Raw genomic sequence first — 20193 nt, 5'->3', positions numbered from 1 at the left:
CTTTTATAAAAACAATATGAAGCTAAAGTATAATCTTATTTATTGCGTTCATCTAGAGGAATTTTTACTTTATGTACTTTGTGCCTTAAAGTGACACTAAAGTGACTTTTATGGTTTGTTTTACAGCTCTCTGCCTGCTTTTAGGGTATGTTAGTGTATCCCTAAAGTGTCTTCCTTTTGGTTGTGGTTTGTGCTGGGCAGGGAAAGTGCCCTTGCAGGCCTAAGACAAGCTTCTACTAAAAGAATATGCGTCAGTAAAGTAATTAAGAAACTCCAAACCTTTAAAAACCCCACCCGACTGTTTTCACAGCAACTGACAGGCGGGAAGTCAGAGACGCAGATGAGAATTACAGACCACCTTCCTTAAACAAGCTTGATTCTGTCTCCAACCTTGGATGCAAATCGAGGGATTAGCGCCCAACCAGATACAGTTAGGAGTGCGGGGGACACAGCTGAAACCCGTCTCACCTCAAGGAGTTTGGATCCAGGAGCCTGTTCAATCAATCCTTCTAGAAAAGATTTCAGGGGGCGGGGAGGAAGGTGGGCGGAGGGGCCAATCGATTCTCTAGTCTCCGCTCTGTCCTCCCTCATCCTGGTCCCCCTTCATCTGGGGGCCGTCTGGAGGGATCCCGGACTGGAGCTGGCCAACCGAAAAGTGCCTGGCACCCGCCACCCCGCTTCACGCTTCGCGGCCGCGCGGACCCAGGAGCGACCCCCCACTGCACCTCCTCCTCTCCGCCCCCAGGTTCCTCTGCGGGCGGCCCTCCGCGTCCCGGGCAGCTCCCAGCCCTCTGGGCAGCGGTTTCCCGCATCCCGTCCCCTCCCGGGGCCCCTGTCCTAGGTTCCCGCACCTGCCTCCACCGGGTTTCTCCCCACTTTACCCACTCCGGTGCCCTCGCCCACGGCGACCCTCTTCCACCTGGCCACGCGATTGTCGTCGCAGCCCACCTCTCTCTCTCCCGGCGACCGAACTTCGGTTTCTGTGTCGGTTAAGTAGGGGAAATAATCTGTACCACAATTACCCGAACGTGGCAAGGCGACCAAAAAAAGAGGAGGTTCATTATAACGTTGATTATTTTTAAAAAATATATTTTTATTGATTTTAGAGAGGAAGGGAGAGGGAGAAACATCAACAATGAGAGGGAATCATTCATCGGCTGCCTCCTGCACGCCCCCTACTGGGGATCCAGCCCGCAACCTGGACATGTGCCCTTGCCCGGAATCGAACCTGGGATCCTTCAGTCCGCAGCCCGAGCCTCTATCCACTGAACCAAACCGGCTAGGGCTATACCATTGACTATTAATCAACATTCCGATCATTGGTACTATTATTGCCATCGCCAAGGTTTGGGGGGAGCGAGGGGAGCCCGCAATCGTCCTGGGTTTGGAAGGGCTGCGAGCGCCCGCCCCTGCTCCACCCTCCGGCCCCGGCGGGCGGCGCCGCCTGCGGGCCTGCACCCTCCTCCGCTGTCCCTCCCGCGGCCACTGCCTGCTGACCGTCTCGCGACCCGCGGCGCGCGGCGACATGGCCGGCGACCACCGCCTCCTGCTGGAGAACGCGCGGCAGGTGGTGCTGGTGTGCGCCCGCGGGGAGCGCTTCCTGGCGCGGGACGCGCTGCGCAGCCTGGCGGTGCTGGAGGGCGCCAGCCTGGTGGTGGGCACGTAAGTGGCTGCGGGTTGGAGGGACCCGTCAGACGGGTCCTAGCTGGGCGCTTTTTCTAGAATGCGTGCGCTGTAGAAGGAAACCGGGTAAAAGCTTTCCCGAACCCGGCGAGACGTTGGCTGGACTGCCTTTTAGGAGCCTGTTGCTAACAGGTTTGACGGTCTCGGGTTGTCATTCGGTGGAAAAAAACGGCACTCAAGCTGCACATGGCACTGGGACGCCTCTGCTGATAAAATATCATTGTCCAGCAATCAGAAGGGGTTGGGGTTCTTTCCAGGGCTTCTTGAAGTGTGGCCAAGGGGCCACCTGCGTCAGATGGCCTGAGATTAAATAAATAAATAAATAAATAAATAAATAAATAAATAAATAGACAGATTTCAGACCGGCCACCTCCCCGCTACCTTCATCTCCAGATCTTTTTTTTTCTTTTCATCCCCAGCATCTCCGTGGGTGGAGTTCTGAGACCTGAATTTTTATAAATACCTTTCCCACCCTTTCTTCTGTGCACTAAAGCTTGGGAACTATACGGCAAACGTTAGGCAAACGTTTCAGTGGTTCTCAACCTTCTGGCCCTTTAAATACAGTTCCTCATGTTGTGACCCAACCATAAAATTACTTTCGTTGCTACTTCATAACTGTAATGTTGCTACTGTTATGCATTGTAATGTAAATATCTGATATGCAGGATGGTCTTAGGTGACCCCTGTGAAAGGGTCGTTCGATCCCCAAAGGGGTCGCGACCCACAGGTTGAGAACCGCTGGTTTAGATGGTGATGGTTTGGGGTAATAGGAAATTACGGTTCAGCCACCAGAAAACGAGGGCGTTTTCAATTATTTTCCTTAAACCTTCTGCACTTCCTGCTAGAAGTGAATAACAGAACAGCCAGTTTGGGAGGGCGGGCCTGGGGTGGGAATAAGGGTTGGATGCCAATTTGAATTGGAGAGCTCCGTGGCAGGGCTTGTGCAAGAGCAGTCAGTCAGTATCTCCTCGTAGCTGAGCTGCTTAGGGTTGTGTAAGAGTTCATCTTTTAGGGACTGTGTGTTTCTAATTAACAAAGGGATCCAACCATTTCCAGCAAAATCTGTTAAAATCAGTTAACGGAAATGCACAAAAGTAAGAATCTAAGGCTAGCTGACGGCCACAATCTGGAGTCTGGAGTCCTGAGGATTCAGGCCCCCCCACTATCTTGCTCTGTTGTGCAAGACCCTTTTGCTCCAGTCACTCCATCATCCCACAGGGCTGCTCCATCTCTCAGGGTGTCTGTATTTCCACTAGGAAAGAGGAAGAGAAAGCAATCCTATTGGCTAAACTTAGTCACATGGCCACACCAGGTTGCCAAGAGACTGGGAAATGTATCTTTATTCTGGGTGATCATGTGTCCAGCTAAATTTTAGGAATCTAGCACCTTGAGAAAAGAGAAACATTGGTCTCAGAGAACAACTAGCTTTCTCTGCTACACATGAGTTGACCTTTTGCCTTACAGGTGGCTAGAGCCACTTTCCCAAAGACAGAACTTCAAAAAAACAAATACAGTAAATATTGACTGACACCAAGAGATATCGATAACATATTTTAAATCATTAGTCAGATTTCTCACAATATTTCCCCAAACACTAGTAATTATTCCTTGATTTTTCTTCAGGGATGGGTTGATAAAAGCCATCGGTCCTGCTAATGTTATTCAAGAACAGTTTTCTGAAGAAACGTTTGAAGAAAGAATTGACTGTTCTGGGAAATGCATCTTGCCAGGTATCAACCTCTTTTCAGTAACACCCCGAATGCAGTTTTAGTAAAATAAAGAGGAAGAGTAGTAGCTTGTTTTAAAGAGGGTCCTACAATGATATTAAAATATAATAATTATAATTTATCTATTTTCTACTATTAAATGGCTAGCTGCTTTACAAACATATTTTCACATTGAATCCTTTAACTGCCCTGTAAGGTAAGATCATTATCGGCATGTTACAGATTAGAACACTGAAGTTCAGGGGTGAAATATCTTACCCTTGATTGCTACACAGGTAAAGGGCAAGCTGGGACTCAGACCCATCCATTCATTCCACTTCTTCCCATTCACATAATGCAGAGAGACCAGGTGTGTTGTGTTTAGGTTAAAAAACTGTGAGAAGAATTTTATTAATGTGTTGTGTAGGGAGGGCAAACAGGGAAAACTGCTACTTCCACTACCAGAATATACTTTAAATACGAATAGAGTATGCAACAAAGGACCCATCTCTAGATGAAAAAAGGAAAGAAAAATCCCTAGAGATTTCACTGACGATGTATCTTTGGAGATTGACAACAGAATCAGCTTATTTACCATTCCCTCCTATATGATTTATGCTTTGTGGCTTTGTGTCGTGATCTGAAACAAGTTTCACAAACTCTGAGTTCTGTGCAAACTTAGAGGCTAATATTTATCCATTTCAAGTGTGTATTGTGTATATCTGATAGAGCTTCTACCTTTTGGCTCTTGGGAGATAGAAGATAAAGCCAGGGTGAAACCTTATGAGAAAGCACAGAATACAATAGAAAGTGATCTGAATAAGGACTTTTGATTTTACTCCAAATCAAAACCCACTCATCAGCCACTTGATCCATTAGGTATTTTTACATAACCTGGAAAGACACACTTTTCTGAATTGTACCAGGGTAAACAAAAGTTCCAAGTGATTGCTTTATAGTTTCTCTTTAATTAAAATATATTTCTTTCTTGAAGAAAGGTTTATCTTTCTGATTTCATATTTTTCTTTCTCAAGGTTGACAGTAGGGATTGTATGATTCTGTTTTCACACCCAGACTATCACCTTGGTGATATGGTCATTGGTTTTGCTCAACTCAGAGTTGACATCCTATTTCAAAAGCTCGCTTGGTGAGCATGGGCTTAATGGGCAAAAGGAGCTGCATTTTTTTAAATGAATATTTTCATCATGTTGAGTCACCCTCCTCTTTTAGAGCTGGCCTCTAATAGACAAATTCTTCCTCTTCCACCCCCTCCAAGATGGCTGACCACCCTCATGCTTTCCAAAGAGCAGGATGTGTATTGGGCCTGCTACCTAAGGGCTTTCTGATTCTTAACTTTAAAAATGATTTGATTTCTTGATTACAGGTTTGGTAGATGCACACACACATCCAGTATGGGCTGGTGAGAGAGTTCACGAGTTTGCAATGAAGGTAATTGCAATGAATGATTGCAAATCAAAATGAAGCATAAACAAACAGACAAGTCTTTTTCTAAAGAGTCCTTGGGCTGTCAGGCTTTGCAACATAGATTTGATATTGTGTCTTTGCTTATGTGTCTTTTTATGGATATTTTACTGGCCTGGACTATAGAAAATAAATTAGAACAAAATTAACTATTTTATAACTGTCCCAAATCTTTATACTATGCACAGGGATAACAATCGCTTTAAGTATAATCGTTTTCAAAAAATTTTAACTGTAGAATCTTTATTCTAACAGCGCTGAGCTGCCTTGCTCACTAATTTCTCCTCTCTTTTCCTTCCCCCAACCCATCCCACTAGCTCTGGGAGCCTTTGAAAAGGCTCCAGGAAACAGTTTGAAAATCACCATTCATTAGGGTCAAACCAGGACAAATATATTGCTCATAACAAAAATAAAATACGTCTTATATTGTTCTCATTTTTTCCAGAAGAAAAATGAGATTTATTAAGAAACATAAAATATCAGTCATTAATAAGATGTAGACCCTCAAATCGCTAGTTGGAGCCAATTTGACGTTGTTTGTTTTTAGCAGAATTTAGCTTTTAGAGCAGTTTTAGGTTCACAGCAAGACTGAGCGGAAGCTACAGAAATTTTCCGCATACCATCCATCCACCGCCCCAGTCTTCCCCATTTTCAACATCCTCCAGTGGAGTGGTACATTTGCTACAATGGGTGAACCCACATTGATACACATTATCCCCCAGAGTCCATAGTTTACATTACCCTGGGTTTGGGCAAATGTAAGATGACATGTACCCACCATTGTGGGATCATACAGAGTAGTTACACTGCCCTCAAAATCCTCTGCACCCTGCCTGCTCATTCCTTTCTTCCCCCCACCCCTGGCAACCACCGATCTTTATACTGTCTCCATGCTTTTGCTTTTCCCAGAATGTCGTATAGTTGGAACCATACAGTATGTAGCCTTTCCAGGTTGGCTTTTTCCTTTTGGTGATACGCACTTGAGTTTTCTCCATACCTTTTCTTTACTTTGTTTCTAAGGAAGTCTGTATGCTAACAGCTAAATTGCATTATTTAGGAAAAGAAAAAATTCTCAGATATTGTGTACCTTCCTCAACACACTAGAGCTGCTTTTAAGGCTTCTTTATTAAATCACAGAATTCCAGAGCCAACTTTTCAGAGCCAGGTTTCTAAAGAGCAACCTTAGAGCTTTGCAGTCCAGTTCTCTCATTGCGTAGATGTGGAAAGTGGGGTCCACAGAGGGGAGGGTGTCCATTGCGTTCACCAGCTCACCATGGCAGAACCCAGATGAACATGGCAGAGACCCCGGGCAGGCAGCCTGCGTGTGCACCACACTCCTGCTGCCCAGAGTAACAGGAGCCCAGTGGGATCCCACAAAGAGCCTCTTCATTTGCTTGAGCCGCAGCGGTCAGGTCCCAAACTCTTGTGGCCAAATACTGAGGTCTCTTTGGTGGAGATTTGAGTGACTGCAGTGGGGCCCTCCCCGGAATAGCTTAGCTTTGTTTTTTTTCTTAAAGGTGCTGAGACATAGGCGGAGATTTAACTGGTATACACTGGGTAGATTGGATTGTTAAAATACTGAAATACTTTTGTACCCGGTGGTAAATTGCCGCTGCCCTGAGACCAGAAGTCTCCACCACATCTCCCATCTCTGCCATCCCAGTATTTCCCTGGGAATTGCCTGCCCCCACCCCTTTTCTGATCGGCTAGTCACTAGCATATAGATTGTGAATCGTTTTGAATACCCCGTCCCTCCCCTCCCCCGCGCAGGTAGGTTCTGCAGACCTGCCTGCAACCTCCCTGCATTTGCTCTGCCTAACGGTGAGCTGAGCGTTGTGTTCAGTTGGCAGGAGCCACGTACATGGAAATCCACCAGGCCGGAGGAGGGATCAACTTCACCGTGGAGCGCACGCGCCAGGCCTCGGAGGAGGAGCTGTTCGGCTCCTTGCAGCAGCGGCTGCAGTGCATGATGCGGGCGGGGACCACGCTGGTGGAGTGCAAGAGCGGCTACGGCCTCAACCTGGAGACCGAGCTCAAGATGCTCCGCGTGATCGAGCGCGCCCGGCGGCAGATGGCCATCGGCATCTCGGCCACGTACTGCGGGGCTCACTCAGTGCCAAAGTAACCGCAGCCGATGGGACCGGCGTTTAGCTCGGTTGGGCATTGAGGGGGCCGCTTTCCCCAAGGGCAGCTCACAGCTTTAGCTCTTGCAGAGAGATCTGTAGAAGTCCTTGAGAAGGTGTTCTGAGTCTGATGGTCAGGCAGTCATCTCACACATGGTTCTAGGAAGGTGACCCCCACCAGACCCATCACTTGCTAGTCCCCTGATGGTGAAGGAAGAAGAGATGCTCACAACTCTTTGGGTTAAAAAAAAAGAGAGAGATGAGGATGGCTGTCTCCTGCTGCATCTGCATCTTCTGTGTCCTGGAATTTCTAGAACGGAAGGCAGTCCCGGAACTAAAAGATCCCAAAGAAATCCAGGACTTGGAAATTCACAAGCTACTCCACAGTCTCAGTGCAGTTTTAGGTTTTGACAACTTAGATATATAAATGCTACAGGCTTGCAAAAAATTATTTGAAAAAAGAATTTGTATGTTTTATAAAATGTATTTTGTTTTGGGAACTCTAAAACAGAACATTTTCATGGTAATTTTGTGTTTACCATCTTCAGAGGAACTAAAGAAATTAACATTAAAATTTATTATTAAAAAGTGAGAACGAATTACGTAGAAGAGAAGCACAAGTACATACTTCATATTTCCAATTACGTTTATTGTATGTCTTTAGCATTTATATTTCTGAAATTATTAAAGCTTGAAACTGCCCTAAGACTTCTGGGAAGAGCCTGTCTATAGAAACAGATTTTTTTCAAATGGAGTATAAGGTGTGTGATGGCCTGTTTTTTGTTTTTGTTTTTTTGTAAAAGGACAGTGTGACATGGTAGAAAAGACTCAAACTTTGGAGTGGTAGCAGACCTGGGTCTGAATCCAGCTTAACTACTTCCAGTTGGGTGATTTTGAGGCATCTTCTAACTTTTTGAACATGAATTACTAATCTATAAAATAGCTACATAACACCCTATTTTATACGATTATCTTGAGAATTATATATAAGTGCCCATCTCCTCTATCTACCCACCTGAATGGTTTTCACTGAATGAGAGGCTTCTATGTGCCAATTATGGGACTAAAGTTTTAGAGGTTTCTCCATCTGCCAGTGAGCCTCTGAGGTCTGCGTCTTGGTGCCCAGTGATAAAGCCTGAGGCTCAGAGTATGCCAAAGGACAGCTAAATCACGTGTCCAAAGAGTTAGGTAGCTAGCAAGCGGTAGAGCTCTGTGTGTATTTGACTGCAAAAGCCCAGCCCTTCCTAATATATAACTACCCCAGAATCTCATTGAGAATTTTTGGTCCTTCTACTAGCCTCTTCTTCCATGTCCCCAAATGGTGAGACAGGAAGCCTTAGGGAGATGCTTTTAGAAATAGTGTAGAGGAAGAAAAAGACAGGGTGATAGCTGGGACTCAGGTAAGAGGCCTGCAGTTGGGTTGTCAGGGATGCCTTCAGGATGCCCTCTAGGTGCCCTTGAAAAGTAGATTCTGTTTTTTCAGCCAGATGACCTTGCCAGCATTCCCAAAGGCAACACTGGTGTGCCAGAATGGATGAGCCATTTGAGTCTCTGTGAATAGGGTCAGGGCATATAGAAGTCTTATCAATACCTCTGCTGCGTAGGCATATCACAATTGTTAATAGCTTTGATTCTTTCTGTACTTTTCTGAGGCTTGAGGTTATTTACCTACAGTTTCTCAGGTTCTCCAAGCACCAAGAAACCCTTCTTCCAGTTAAAAAATATATTTGCCCATGGAAATATTCTTTTCTTCCCTCAGAGGGAAAACTGCTACTGAAGCTGCTGATGACATCATCAATAACCACCTCCCAAAGCTGAAGGAACTTGGCAGAAGTGGGCAGATTCACGTTGACAATATAGATGTGTTCTGTGAGAAGGGTGTCTTTGACCTGGATTCTACCAGAAGGATTCTTCAAGGTGGAAAAGATATAGGGTTACAGATTAACTTCCATGGGGATGAACTCCACCCGATGAAGGCTGCGGAGGTACAGTTGACTTTTGGCTTTTCCTTTGTCAACACTCAGGTTATGGAAAACTTACCTAGTTTGTTCAAAGACAGGAGCGGCCTTCTGAAAAGATAGGGAGTGGGGAAATTTGTTTGAACAATGTGCAGATTGCTCAGGTTGAGCCTTGGAATTCCTGACCTCTATTAGAAATTTACTTTTTTGCTGTTTTGTTTGTTTGTTTTTGTTTTTTAAATTTAGAGAGGAAGGTAAGGGAGAGGGAGAGAACCATTGATCGCTGCCTCCCACATGCCCCTTACTGGGGAGCAAGTCCGCAACTCAGGCATGTGCCCTGAACGGGAATTGAACCGTGACCTCCTGGTTCACAGGTCGATGCCACTCCGGCCAGGTTGGTAATTTACTTTTATTATCACCTGCTGGTGATGTTAGTAGGAAAGAAGTACCTTTGTGATCTCACTGATTAAATCCACAACCTATTTTGGTTGGTACAGAAAGCCATACTAGCAGTCTATTAATTTCACATGCAGCTCCTAGGGTTTTCCGTGGCATCATTCAGATGAACGTGAGTGAAGCACACCATTAATAGCGAGGACATGATGTTCAAATCTATAAGTCTTACCCAGATTCATTTATTTATGCTTTCAACAAATATTGGAGTGTCTAGTGTGTGCCAGGCACTGTTGAAGGCATGGAGAATTCATCAGTGAATAAGACAGCTCTTGAGGGGGGTGAGGCACTAAATGGACAACTTCCCTTGGGTAAAAATACAGATGTAGATACCCCACATGTGTCTTAACCACATGTCCTGCTTGAGCTTTTAAAATCACTTCCAAATTGTGCCCTGTGTTTCCTGCCCCAGTGAATGACACCATTATCTATTGCCTAAATCAAAAACCCAATCATTTGACTCCTCCCTCCCCTTCACCTACCACATTTCAACCAACCAACAAGTCCTGCCAATTTCCTGCTGCATCTCTCTAGGTCCACATCTCTTCACCCCACTGCCTGGGTCCAACCACCATCAGCTCTCACCTGGTTTCCTGTAACAACTGCTCTTGCCTCGAATCTGTTTCTGTAATCCATCCTCGTAGTGTAACTATCCGTCCTCTCTATTGCTTAAAACCACCTAAAGGCTTACCATTGCTCATAGGGTGAGTTCCAAACTCCTTATATGTAAGCTTGCCAGGATCCAGCCCTAGTTTATCTCTCTATCTTCCTTTCTCTCTCCTCCCCCTTTTCACCACCTTCACCCTGTCTACGGTGGACCAGCCACATTCAACTACCAGCCCTGCACATATTGTTTCTCTAATCCGAACTCCCCCTTGTCCAATTAATTCTAACTCCCTTCCATGTTTCAGCTTAGCCTCAGCTTCTCTGGGGTCCCTCCCAAAGCTCTCCAGCAGTGGGTTACAGCTCCTCCTGCACTTATCCCACTGTGTTAAAATTGCCTCTGCGATCCCTGCTGGACTGCAAACACTGAGGACTGTACCCACGTCTTACGCAGCCCTGTCCCTGGAGCTTAGCGCAGTGCCTGGCATGCCCATGGCCTTTACTAAGTAAATAGTTGTTGAATATTTGTTAAGTGACACCTGAAAGGGGTGGTCAACAAGATACCTTTGGCCGTAGAGAGTGACTGGTGAATTAAATCAATAGAGGTCAACACCCGGGATGAGCAAATCAAGTTTGGGAAAGTGAGGGTGATTCCAAGGTCAGAAAGGAACTCTTCTGGGGGAGCATAGTCTGTCCTGTGGTCCCGACGCTCTTAGACCTGAGCCAGCTGCTGATGAGGGGCCTTTCCTGCCCTGGTGTTGGGGGGACTGCACCTGCCCTGGGCCGTAGTGCAATGTCAAATATTGTCTCCTCTCCTCTCCTTGGAATATGTCTTCTTAACATACCACTTTTCATCCTGGGCAGAGAGAGGGAGAGAGAGAGAGTAAAATTGTCAAGATGAGAAGAAATCCACGTTAGTGGTTCCATGATCCTCATAGCATTGCCTCTTCTTGGTTTTCTTCTAACAATGTAGCCAAACTTTTCATCTGGAGAGAACTCAAGCTCAAGGAGTATTCTCAAATTACACACATGATCCACATTTTTAAAGTGTGTTTTCTCCCATCCAAGTACTAACCAGGCCCGACCCTGCTTAGCTTCTGAGATCAGATGAGATCGGGCACTTTCAGGGTGGTATGGCCGTAGACTAAAGTGTGCTTTCTTAACTGATTATCTGCTTTCACTGAGAGCAATGGCATTCCAAGATACATTTTTATTGTGATTTTATGATGCTATAATAGATTTTGTTATCAATATTACTCAGTGTTTTATTCTGATTCATAAGATCCATAACATTTTCTTTTTTAGCAAATGTCTGAAGAATGTCAATAAGCATTTATGTAGACAAATAGCTGTTAAAGCAGCACACTAGCTAATTTTCAAATGAATGTCCCTCACAAACCTTTTATCCATTTTGGGGCTTGTGCTTGTGAAAGGTAGTTGACAGGAAATCTTCATAAGAGAGTGCTATTTATCTTGGCAGGAAAAGCAGTTTTATGGCACTTTATTAATTTGTTGTTGCTGTTGGTTAAATCTTTTTCTCTCTGTTCATTCTGCTTAGCTCGGGGCTGAGCTGGGAGCCCGGGCCATCAGTCACCTGGAAGAAGTGAGTGATGAAGGCATTGCTGCCATGGCAACGGCTGGGTGCTCCGCGGTTCTTCTGCCCACCACGGCCTATATGCTCAGGTGAGGTCGGCCTCACCCCCACACAAGAGCTGCACGTACACCTTGTGAAGACACAGACCTCCAAGATGCCTAACTAATCTCATTGCCCTTCCAAATCCCTTAATAATGCAGATCAAGAAAACTCAGCTCATGGAAGGTGCCAATTCTGGAATGATGTTCAGAAATGAATTCTCCTGAGGAAGGAGATCAGAACTAAATTGACCTTCAGTGGTGGGCGTGTTGGGAATGGTGGCTCTTTCTTTTTCTTTTCTTTTAACTAGTTTTGGAGTTTCTAATTTAAAGAAAAATCAGTATGCATTACCTTTATAATTAGAAAAAAATGAAGTAAGCTTTATACTTTAAAAAATATGCATAAGCCTTGGCTGGGTGGCTTAGATGCTTGGAGTGTTGTCCCATACACCAAAAGGTTGCAGACTTGATCCCTGGTCAGGGCGCTTATGGGAGGCAACTAATTGATGTTTTTTCTCTCTCTCTCTCTCTCTCTCTCTCTCTCTCTCTCTCTCTCTCCCCCCTCCTCTCTAACAAAACAAACAAAAACATGCATAAGATATTATGGATATTTAACAGTATTCAGAATCTGCATGAGCTGTTTTCTGAGAAGTTGAGTGTGGGTGCACAATTGTGTACCAGAATCCTCATAAATCCTGGGGGTGAGAGGAAAGAGGAGATGTCTATTCTGTAAAAATCTCTCCAGGAATTGTGCTGTGTGCCCTCTGTGGATTGAATACATTTAGTCCATCTTGTGTAACTGCCATTGCTCTAACTCTACCAAATCTGAGACCCTTCTGACCCTTCCTTTGTGCCACCTGCATAACGACCACAAGTTTGTGGTCAGGGAGGCCGGCATTCAAGAGACGTTTTATCCTCTTACAGCCAGGTGCTTTCTGTGAGGTTGGGATACCTGGTTTTCAAGGCGGTGATTCAGCAGGTATGGCCTTAGCACAGTGGTTATCGACCTGGAGTGATTTTTGCCCCTCAGGGGACATTTGTCAATGTCTGGAGACATTTTTTGTTTGTTACAACTAAGTGGTGCTACTGACATCTGATGAATAGAAGCCAGCGATTCTGCTACACATCCTACAGCGCACAGAACAACCCCACAACTAAGAATTATCCAGCCCAAGAAATGAATTGCACTAAGGTTGAAAAACGCTGTCTTAGGGATCGAAAAACAAGGCTTTGAGTAATGGTTATAAGGGAGAAGAAAGAACTATTTCAGTGCTATCCTGAAACTTACTATGATCTTATACACATACATTAACATAGGCTACAAACAGGAAATATCAATCAATAATCACTTAACCTTGAGTTTCTGTTTCTTCTCCCAGAAGAAATAAGGGTTGGATATCTTAAGTCTCCTTCCATTTGGAACATCTATTCTGCAAAAGCTCCCATTCTGGATACTGACATCTTTTTCCCCCTCCCTTAGGCTGAAGCAACCTCGCGCCAGGAAGATGTTAGATGAAGGAGTAATAGTTGCTTTGGGCAGTGACTTCAACCCTAATGCCTATTGCTTTTCAATGGTAATTATTTTCAATATGCCTTTCAGGGCAGAGTATCAAACTTCTACAAAGCATATAAATAATTTAAAATATTTTTTTAAATGTACCAAACATCAAAAAATATTTTCCTGTGTAACAAGGAAAAAAGATATAGATAGTAGTGTAATTGGATTTTTCTGCAGAGAGAAAGGAGAAAAGGTCCTGTTTGCATTGTTTTCTGATAGCCTTGGGCATTGTTTTATAATAAGCCATTTTTTTCCCTTGGAGAATAGGATAAACTCAAAGAAGTTTTAGTGAGTAAGCATGGAGGGGAGCTTTATTTTCTAACTTAGTGGTCTTGAAAAGTTGTAAATAACTATTAAATACACATGGGGGTAATCTTGATAATAAAGGATTTTTTCTTAAAGCATAAGAACCTTTATGTGTAAGTTTAAATGTTCCCATATCAATCAAGCCATTTCCACCTACACATTTAATCACCATTATTTGCTGTGCTGTGTTGGAGAAATGTCCCAGGAAGCAGTTGCCCTCTTGTTACTTTCCTCTGACGCTTTTCTCTTCCATCTCAGCCAATGGTCATGCATCTGGCCTGTGTAAACATGAGAATGTCCATGCCCGAGGCCTTGGCCGCAGCCACCATCAATGCCGCTTATGCACTGGGAAAATCTCACACACATGGATCTTTGGAAGTTGGCAAACAGGGAGATCTCATTATCATCAATTCATCCAGGTGAGTGAATCCCCAGCTAAGCTGTTTTAAGCCTCTTGTGGGATATAGACCTGGTTTAAAACCCCTTTCCACGAATTATTAGTGTCAGGCTCTATTAGTGTAGGCTCAGAAGCTACCCAGTCCCATCTATCTTCATCCTTTTACAACAAAGTCTCTCTACAAGTCCTAAACCACAGGGTAGACTCCATTTTCCGGTCTCTTCATCCACCTTATATCTTTCATAGATCTCTAGGCTTCTACTCTTCTACCTGGACTTTGGACTTGTTGTGTCCTCTGGCATATGTTTTTGTTTTTCTGTTTGGCTTCTGACCTTCTGCTTACACTGGGCCACACAGGTCCCAACTTCAGCTTGTCACCCTGATTCTGGATCCCAAAATCCTCACGTCAGTGTTCCTGTCCTGGTTTCTTATTACTCACCCACAGTCTGCTGCCATCTGGGTCTCCCATGTGACAGTTTGAGTCTTCTTGTTCTATATCTTCGATCCCTCACTCTAGTGAACCTATCCCAGCTCTTGGACCTCACCTTCAACAGAAGAGAGTGACTCTGTAATTCTACTCTCTGTGGTCATAAATCACCCTCATTTTTTTTCTTAAAAAAGTTTATTGTTGTTACTTTTTTTGGAAAGAGAATGAGAGAGAGACAGAGAGAGAGAGAAGCATTGATCGGCCACCTCCTGTACATACCCTGAATGGGGATCTAACCTACAAACTGGGTATGTGCCCTGACCAGGAATTGAACCAGCCACCTTTTGGTGTACAGGATGACACTCCAACCAGCTGAGCCACACCAGCCATGGCCACTCTCTCTCCTGAAAACAATGTTGATGTTGTTACCATTTGTGCATTATTTAATTGAATCAAATATTTTAAGTTCAAATACTTAAATGGTATTATTAAACATTATTTGATTTATCAGGCTAGTTAGTAAGTAATATGCCATTTTTTTAAAGCCCAAATACCAATGACTAGGTATAAAGAAATTTTTAGAGAATGTATTTTTAAATTAGCATTTAAGGATAGTGATAATTTTGACTTGTATGTATTGAAGTAATGTTTGATTTCTTTCTAGATGGGAGCATTTGATTTACCAGTTTGGAGGCCATAACGAATTAATCGAGTATGTTATAGCTAAAGGAAAAGTCATCTATAAAAAATGACAGATCTTAAAGGAAAGAGAAGATTTAATTGTATAAAATGCATCAATACAGTATGTTAGAAGTTAAAATACCTTAGTAGTTTACCAAAATGATGTCACTTAAACCTAAATGTATTTCATTGTTTTGTTAATCCACTTGTAAAACCCAAGGGATTAACTTATTTTAATTGAATATGCACCTGGACATAGAAACAGGTAAACCAATTGTGATGATAATCTCAAAACATTACATTATGTCACAAATATTTGTCATAAATATTCTGAAGATTGATATGATGAATGATCACAAGAACGCATTTGTGGGTAAAAGCAGATTGACAATCAGGTAGACATGGCTTGAAAATCCCATTTTGTTTCTGCTTTTCAAATTTCAGTTTTTTAACATTATTTAGTGAAAATTGGGGTATGGAAGGAAATTCAAGTGAGATGCCCCAGATTAAGCTAAAATGCAGCCTTCTGGAATAGCAAGTAGTTTTTCCTTTCCCCACCCAGTTTGTTCTTTCTAGAAGTTCATCAAATGAAATGCATCAGTGTCCCCTGAGGGAGAGTGTCCTTCCATTTCTAGTTTTCCTTCGACCTTAGCTCGAAATAGACTTCACAGCACAGTTCAAGGCTCATCATTTTACATACAGGTACTGGGGCCTTCTTGTAATGGATGCTTTTTGACCAAAAATTCAATAATGTAATTTTTTAAAATTGCTTTTAAGTTTTTGATTCTTCATATTACAATTGTATAGAAAAGATGTCATAGCTTTAATAAATATGTGCTGTCACGATTATTGTTGTTGTTTCCTTATAACCCCGGAGGTAAATCAACGAGCTTTTTAGGAAATAAACAAATTACAGAATTACTTATAAAAAGTAGATGATTACTTATATATATAAATGTAGGGTGTCCCCCCAAATGTACACAGACACTTTGAATAATTATAAAGGCAGTGTTTATTAAAATACAGTTCATTTTCAAAATTGAGCTGTTAAAGTGTGTATGCATTATTTGGGATGCCCTGTAGTTGTTTCATGTAAGTTTAGTTGAAATCTTTTTAAAATGTTTTAATCATCTTTATGATCATAACTGTGTTATGAAACTTTATCCTACTCATTGAGGAATAAACAATGACTATACAAATTATCACCCATTTCAGGTTAATAGAGCCTGAATGAGTGAGGATTTTACTGTATTCAGTATAAATCAAATCAAACTATCCCTTGTTGGAATGTTAAGGGTAACAGGGTATATCACTGTCACCACCTAGTAGCCTGGGGCTCTCTGGCACTATCCCTCTTATTCTTGGAGAAGGGTCTTGAGGGGGTGTGGGATCACCTAGTCAATGGTGGGAATTTGGGATGTACGAGAGAGATGTAAGGGCCAATATTAAATATTAGGTCTGCCCTGGAACCCAAGACACACATCCTATTTCCCTCTAGGAGACACTCACTCGAAACAAATAGCATTCATGTCTTTTTTGAAGGAAGGCAGAAGAGAGTACTCACCAGGAACTGTCTTAGTCCTCCCAGGCCTTGCAACTCAAGGGATCTCTCTACAAATGCAGAACATCAGCCCCAGCCCAGGCCTGCAGAAGCCCCCTGGTGATTTGTGTGCCCATTGAAGTCTGAGAAGTGCTGCAGCCTAAGACCCCAGCCAAACAAACTTCCACCCTGTTCCTCACAAACACCATCTTGCCTTGCAGCACTGTTCCCTCTGCCTGGAATGCTGTTCCTCTCTTCTCTAGGTGGAAAATCAGAACTAGTCGCCCCCACCCCACCATGCTCCCTTACCTCGAATACAGTCATTATGTCATTTAATATCTGTCTTTCTCTTGAGAAGTGAGTTAGTAGAGGGCAGGGACCTCGTTATGTCCCCAGGATATAGTATATGGGACTGGTTCATAGCAGGCGATCAATAAATGAACTAATGAATGGCTGCACAAGCATACAGCTCATCATAGTAAAAATTAGTTGTTAAAATACACTAAGTAGGCCAACCTAGGGATGCAGTTATTCTATCGATAGGAAAGAGCATATGAATTCCTTGATATAATGTCAAAAGATGATGCTCATGGGGGAGTCAAGTGTTAAAGTAAAACCAAGCAAAGAGACAGTTCCAAGGTTGGATGGGGGTGGGATTGCCATCCTCAGCTTTGGAGGTTGGGAGGATTATGATGAGAGGGAAAGGTCCAAGATGGAACATCATGAAGTGTTCAGAAGACAGGTGATGAGTCCTCCTACAGTAGAGAGCTCAGGGGGGAGCTGAGACTAGAAGGTGAGGTCAGCTTTCACAGGGCTTTGAGTGTCAGGCTTACTGGCCAGAACTTCATTGTAAAGTCAGGGGAAGCCACCGGGCATTTTTGAGTAGCTTAGGACCAGGCCAAGAGTGTTGTTGTAGAAAGAGTAATCTGGCTTCCATGTGCATAGCAGGCACTCAAATATTTGTTGTGCAAGTGGACTCTGGCAAGATACTTTGAACAAACCCCTTGGCGGAGAGAGTGGGAGACCTTTTGGGCTAGATGTCCAGGTGGAAAGTGAGATGTGAACACTCTACTCTGTGCTCCACATTGGGCCACATGCTATATTGACGCACCACAGCTCTGGTACAGTACCTCCCAAACAGTGGCCATGGAAGGTGGAATGCTAACAGCTACATTTACCAAAATCTGACCAAAACTGGTTTAAGGGATGAGGAAGGTCACTGGTTCACCCTTGGAAATTTCACAGGAAGAGCAGGCTGAGGACTGGTTTATCTGGAAGCTCAATAATGCTAAAGACCCAGATTCCTTCCTTCCCTCTGCTCTGCCATCTGGTGTTGGTGTCACCCCACGGCTACTAGTTCTTCTCCCTTGAGTCAGGATGGCTACCCACAGCATGGGTGCTCTATGCCTCCCCATTAAGATCCAGCAGGAGGGTGAGAAAGGATGGCTGTTGTGGTTCTCAGGAGAGAAAACAAATTCTTGAAGCCTCTAGTAAAACTCTTCTCTGTCTCATTGGCCCAAATTGCAACCTCAGCCCTTCCTTGAACTAATCACTAAGCAAAGAGAATGGAATACCTTGAGACAAACCAGGCCTATGCCCTGAGCTGAAATGAATTTCCACCAACTCTTTTTTGTTGTTGTTGGTTTATATGTTGTTGTTTTTTAAATATATTTTTATTGGTTTCAGAGAGGGAGAGATAGAAACATCAATGAGAGAGAATCATTGATTGGCTGCCTCCTGCATGCCCCACACTGGGGATTGATCCCACAAACTGGGCATGTGCTCTGACCGGGAATCAAACTGTGACCTCCTGGTTCATAGGTGGATGCTCAAACGCTGAGCCATACTTGTCAGGCAGGTGTGTGTGTGTGTGTGTGTGTGTGTGTTGCCAATGTTTAAATTTAATAAATACCTTCAACAGAAGTAACCTCCCAAATGCAGTGATCATGTGATTTATGAGGTAATTAGAAGGCTTAATCTATACTAATAAAAGGGTAATATGCTAATTAGACCGGGAGACCTGCCGGACAAAGTTATGGTGGCGGGGTCGAGGCAGAGGCGGTTAGGGGCAATCAGGCCAGGAGTGGAGGGCAGTTGGGGGTGAGCAGGTTGACAGGGCGGGTAGTTGGGGGCGATCAGGCTGGCAGGGGGGGCAGTTGGGGGTGATCAGGCAGGTGAGTGGTTAGTAACCAGCAGTCCCAGATTGCGAGAGGGATGTCCGACTGCTGGTTTAGGCCCGATCCCCTAAACCGGCAGTTGGACATCCCTTGAGGGGTCCCAGATTGGAGAGGGTGCAGGCCTGGCTGAGGGACACCCTCCCCCCCCCTCCGCACGAATTTCATGCACCAGGCCACTAGTAAAAATATAATAATCCAGTGACCAGATCCAGAAATGAGGTACAAGTTTAAAGTAGTATGAAAATTATCTCTTTTTTCCTCCCCCACAAATTTCAGGTCATGTACGGGATTTTATGTATGTGGTAGATTGATAGAGTAATGACCCCCAAATCATATGCCCATGCCCTTGAGTACTTCTCTCCCAAGTTGACCTTGACTTGCTCTGACCAACAGAAACAGCAGAAGCTGGAAAAGTACTTGTACTTTGAGGTTTCCCCTCTGTCAGCAGGTGAAGAAGCCAGGTGAGCCTGCTGGGGAGGACATCACAGTGACTCTAACTCTTTTGCTGCTACTCAAAGGAAAAGAGAAAGACCGAGTCAATCACATTTTCTAAAGATACTTTTTCATGGGCAAACATTCATCGACTACATCTTTCAGAAACTTGATTAACCGCAGTTAGAATAGCCTTTCCCTAAAGAGGTGGTAAACTATTTTAAAAATCTAAGAATCCAGCGATAACATGAGACAATGAGTTTATTCTATATATACCTTGACATTCTCTTGAAGGCATGTAATGTCAGTTACTGAAAGAGCTCAATGACAGCCCTGGCTGGTGTGGCTCAGTTGGTTGGGCATTGTCCTGTACAAAGAAAGGCTGCCAGTTTGAATCCTGGGCACATACCTGGGTTATGGGTCTGATCTCCAGTAGGGGGCGTGCAGGAGGCAGCCCATAGATGTTCCCCTCTCACATGGATGTTTCTTTCTTCCTCTCTCTCTCTCTCTTAAAAAAAAAAAATCAATTAAATAATAAGCTTATTGTAACAGGGCCCAGACAACTTGTCGTATATTGTGTATCTAGCACCACCCTTTCTTGAATCTCACACAGCTGGCTTAGGCTGCTTGTCCTGGGTAAGATATCTATTAATCATTCGAGTGCGGTGTGTGTGAGTGTGTGTGTGTGTGTGTGTGTGTTCACATTTTAGCAAGAACAGCATCAAGAACAGGTTCCTCAGCCTTTTCTGTTCTCTGAATTGCTGTAGGTGGTAGTTCTGACTTCTGTCTCCACCTTCCTCTGGACAGGCTGCCATCTAGAGTGAAAACTATTGTGAAATATGCTGGTGGTCCCATTTTAGGCTGTAATCGGCTTGGCAATCTGGCAAGTATGTCTGTCCTTGCTTAACCAGCTGTAGGTTTTAGAGCTATAGTTTCAGATTCCTGCACTAGATGTTCTTTCAACATTTGCATGGGAGGGGTGCAAAGTCACAGATCTTAGAAGCCTAGAGGGCATCTGACCTATCCTTCATCTTG

At 43.9% G+C, this 20193-nt stretch overlaps 1 protein-coding gene and 1 long non-coding RNA gene across 2 annotated transcripts; one reads left to right on the top strand and one right to left on the bottom strand.

Annotated features, from left to right (window-relative positions):
* The first annotated feature begins 1460 nt into the window (after positions 1–1460).
* AMDHD1 (amidohydrolase domain containing 1) lies at positions 1461–15852 on the top strand. The gene is made up of 9 exons (XM_006084122.3): positions 1461–1662; positions 3307–3413; positions 4774–4838; positions 6715–6992; positions 8754–8979; positions 11567–11691; positions 13121–13214; positions 13763–13923; positions 14993–15852. Exons 1-9 carry the CDS (start codon positions 1526–1528, stop codon positions 15078–15080), a joined length of 1281 nt encoding a protein of 426 aa, XP_006084184.1. The 5' UTR covers positions 1461–1525; the 3' UTR covers positions 15081–15852.
* On the bottom strand, positions 7627–15036 carry LOC111824978. Its single transcript, XR_002828064.1, has 5 exons — positions 14341–15036; positions 13674–13782; positions 11408–11602; positions 10573–10864; positions 7627–9063 (listed from the first exon to the last, which is right to left on the bottom strand). It is a non-coding gene; the product is annotated as an uncharacterized LOC111824978 (long non-coding RNA).
* Positions 15853–20193: the final 4341 nt, after the last annotated feature.

This window comes from Myotis lucifugus, unplaced genomic scaffold (assembly GCF_000147115.1).
Source record: "Myotis lucifugus unplaced genomic scaffold, Myoluc2.0 scaffold_10, whole genome shotgun sequence".
NCBI lineage: Eukaryota > Metazoa > Chordata > Mammalia > Chiroptera > Vespertilionidae > Myotis > Myotis lucifugus.
This window is presented reverse-complemented; position numbering and strand designations above follow the sequence as displayed.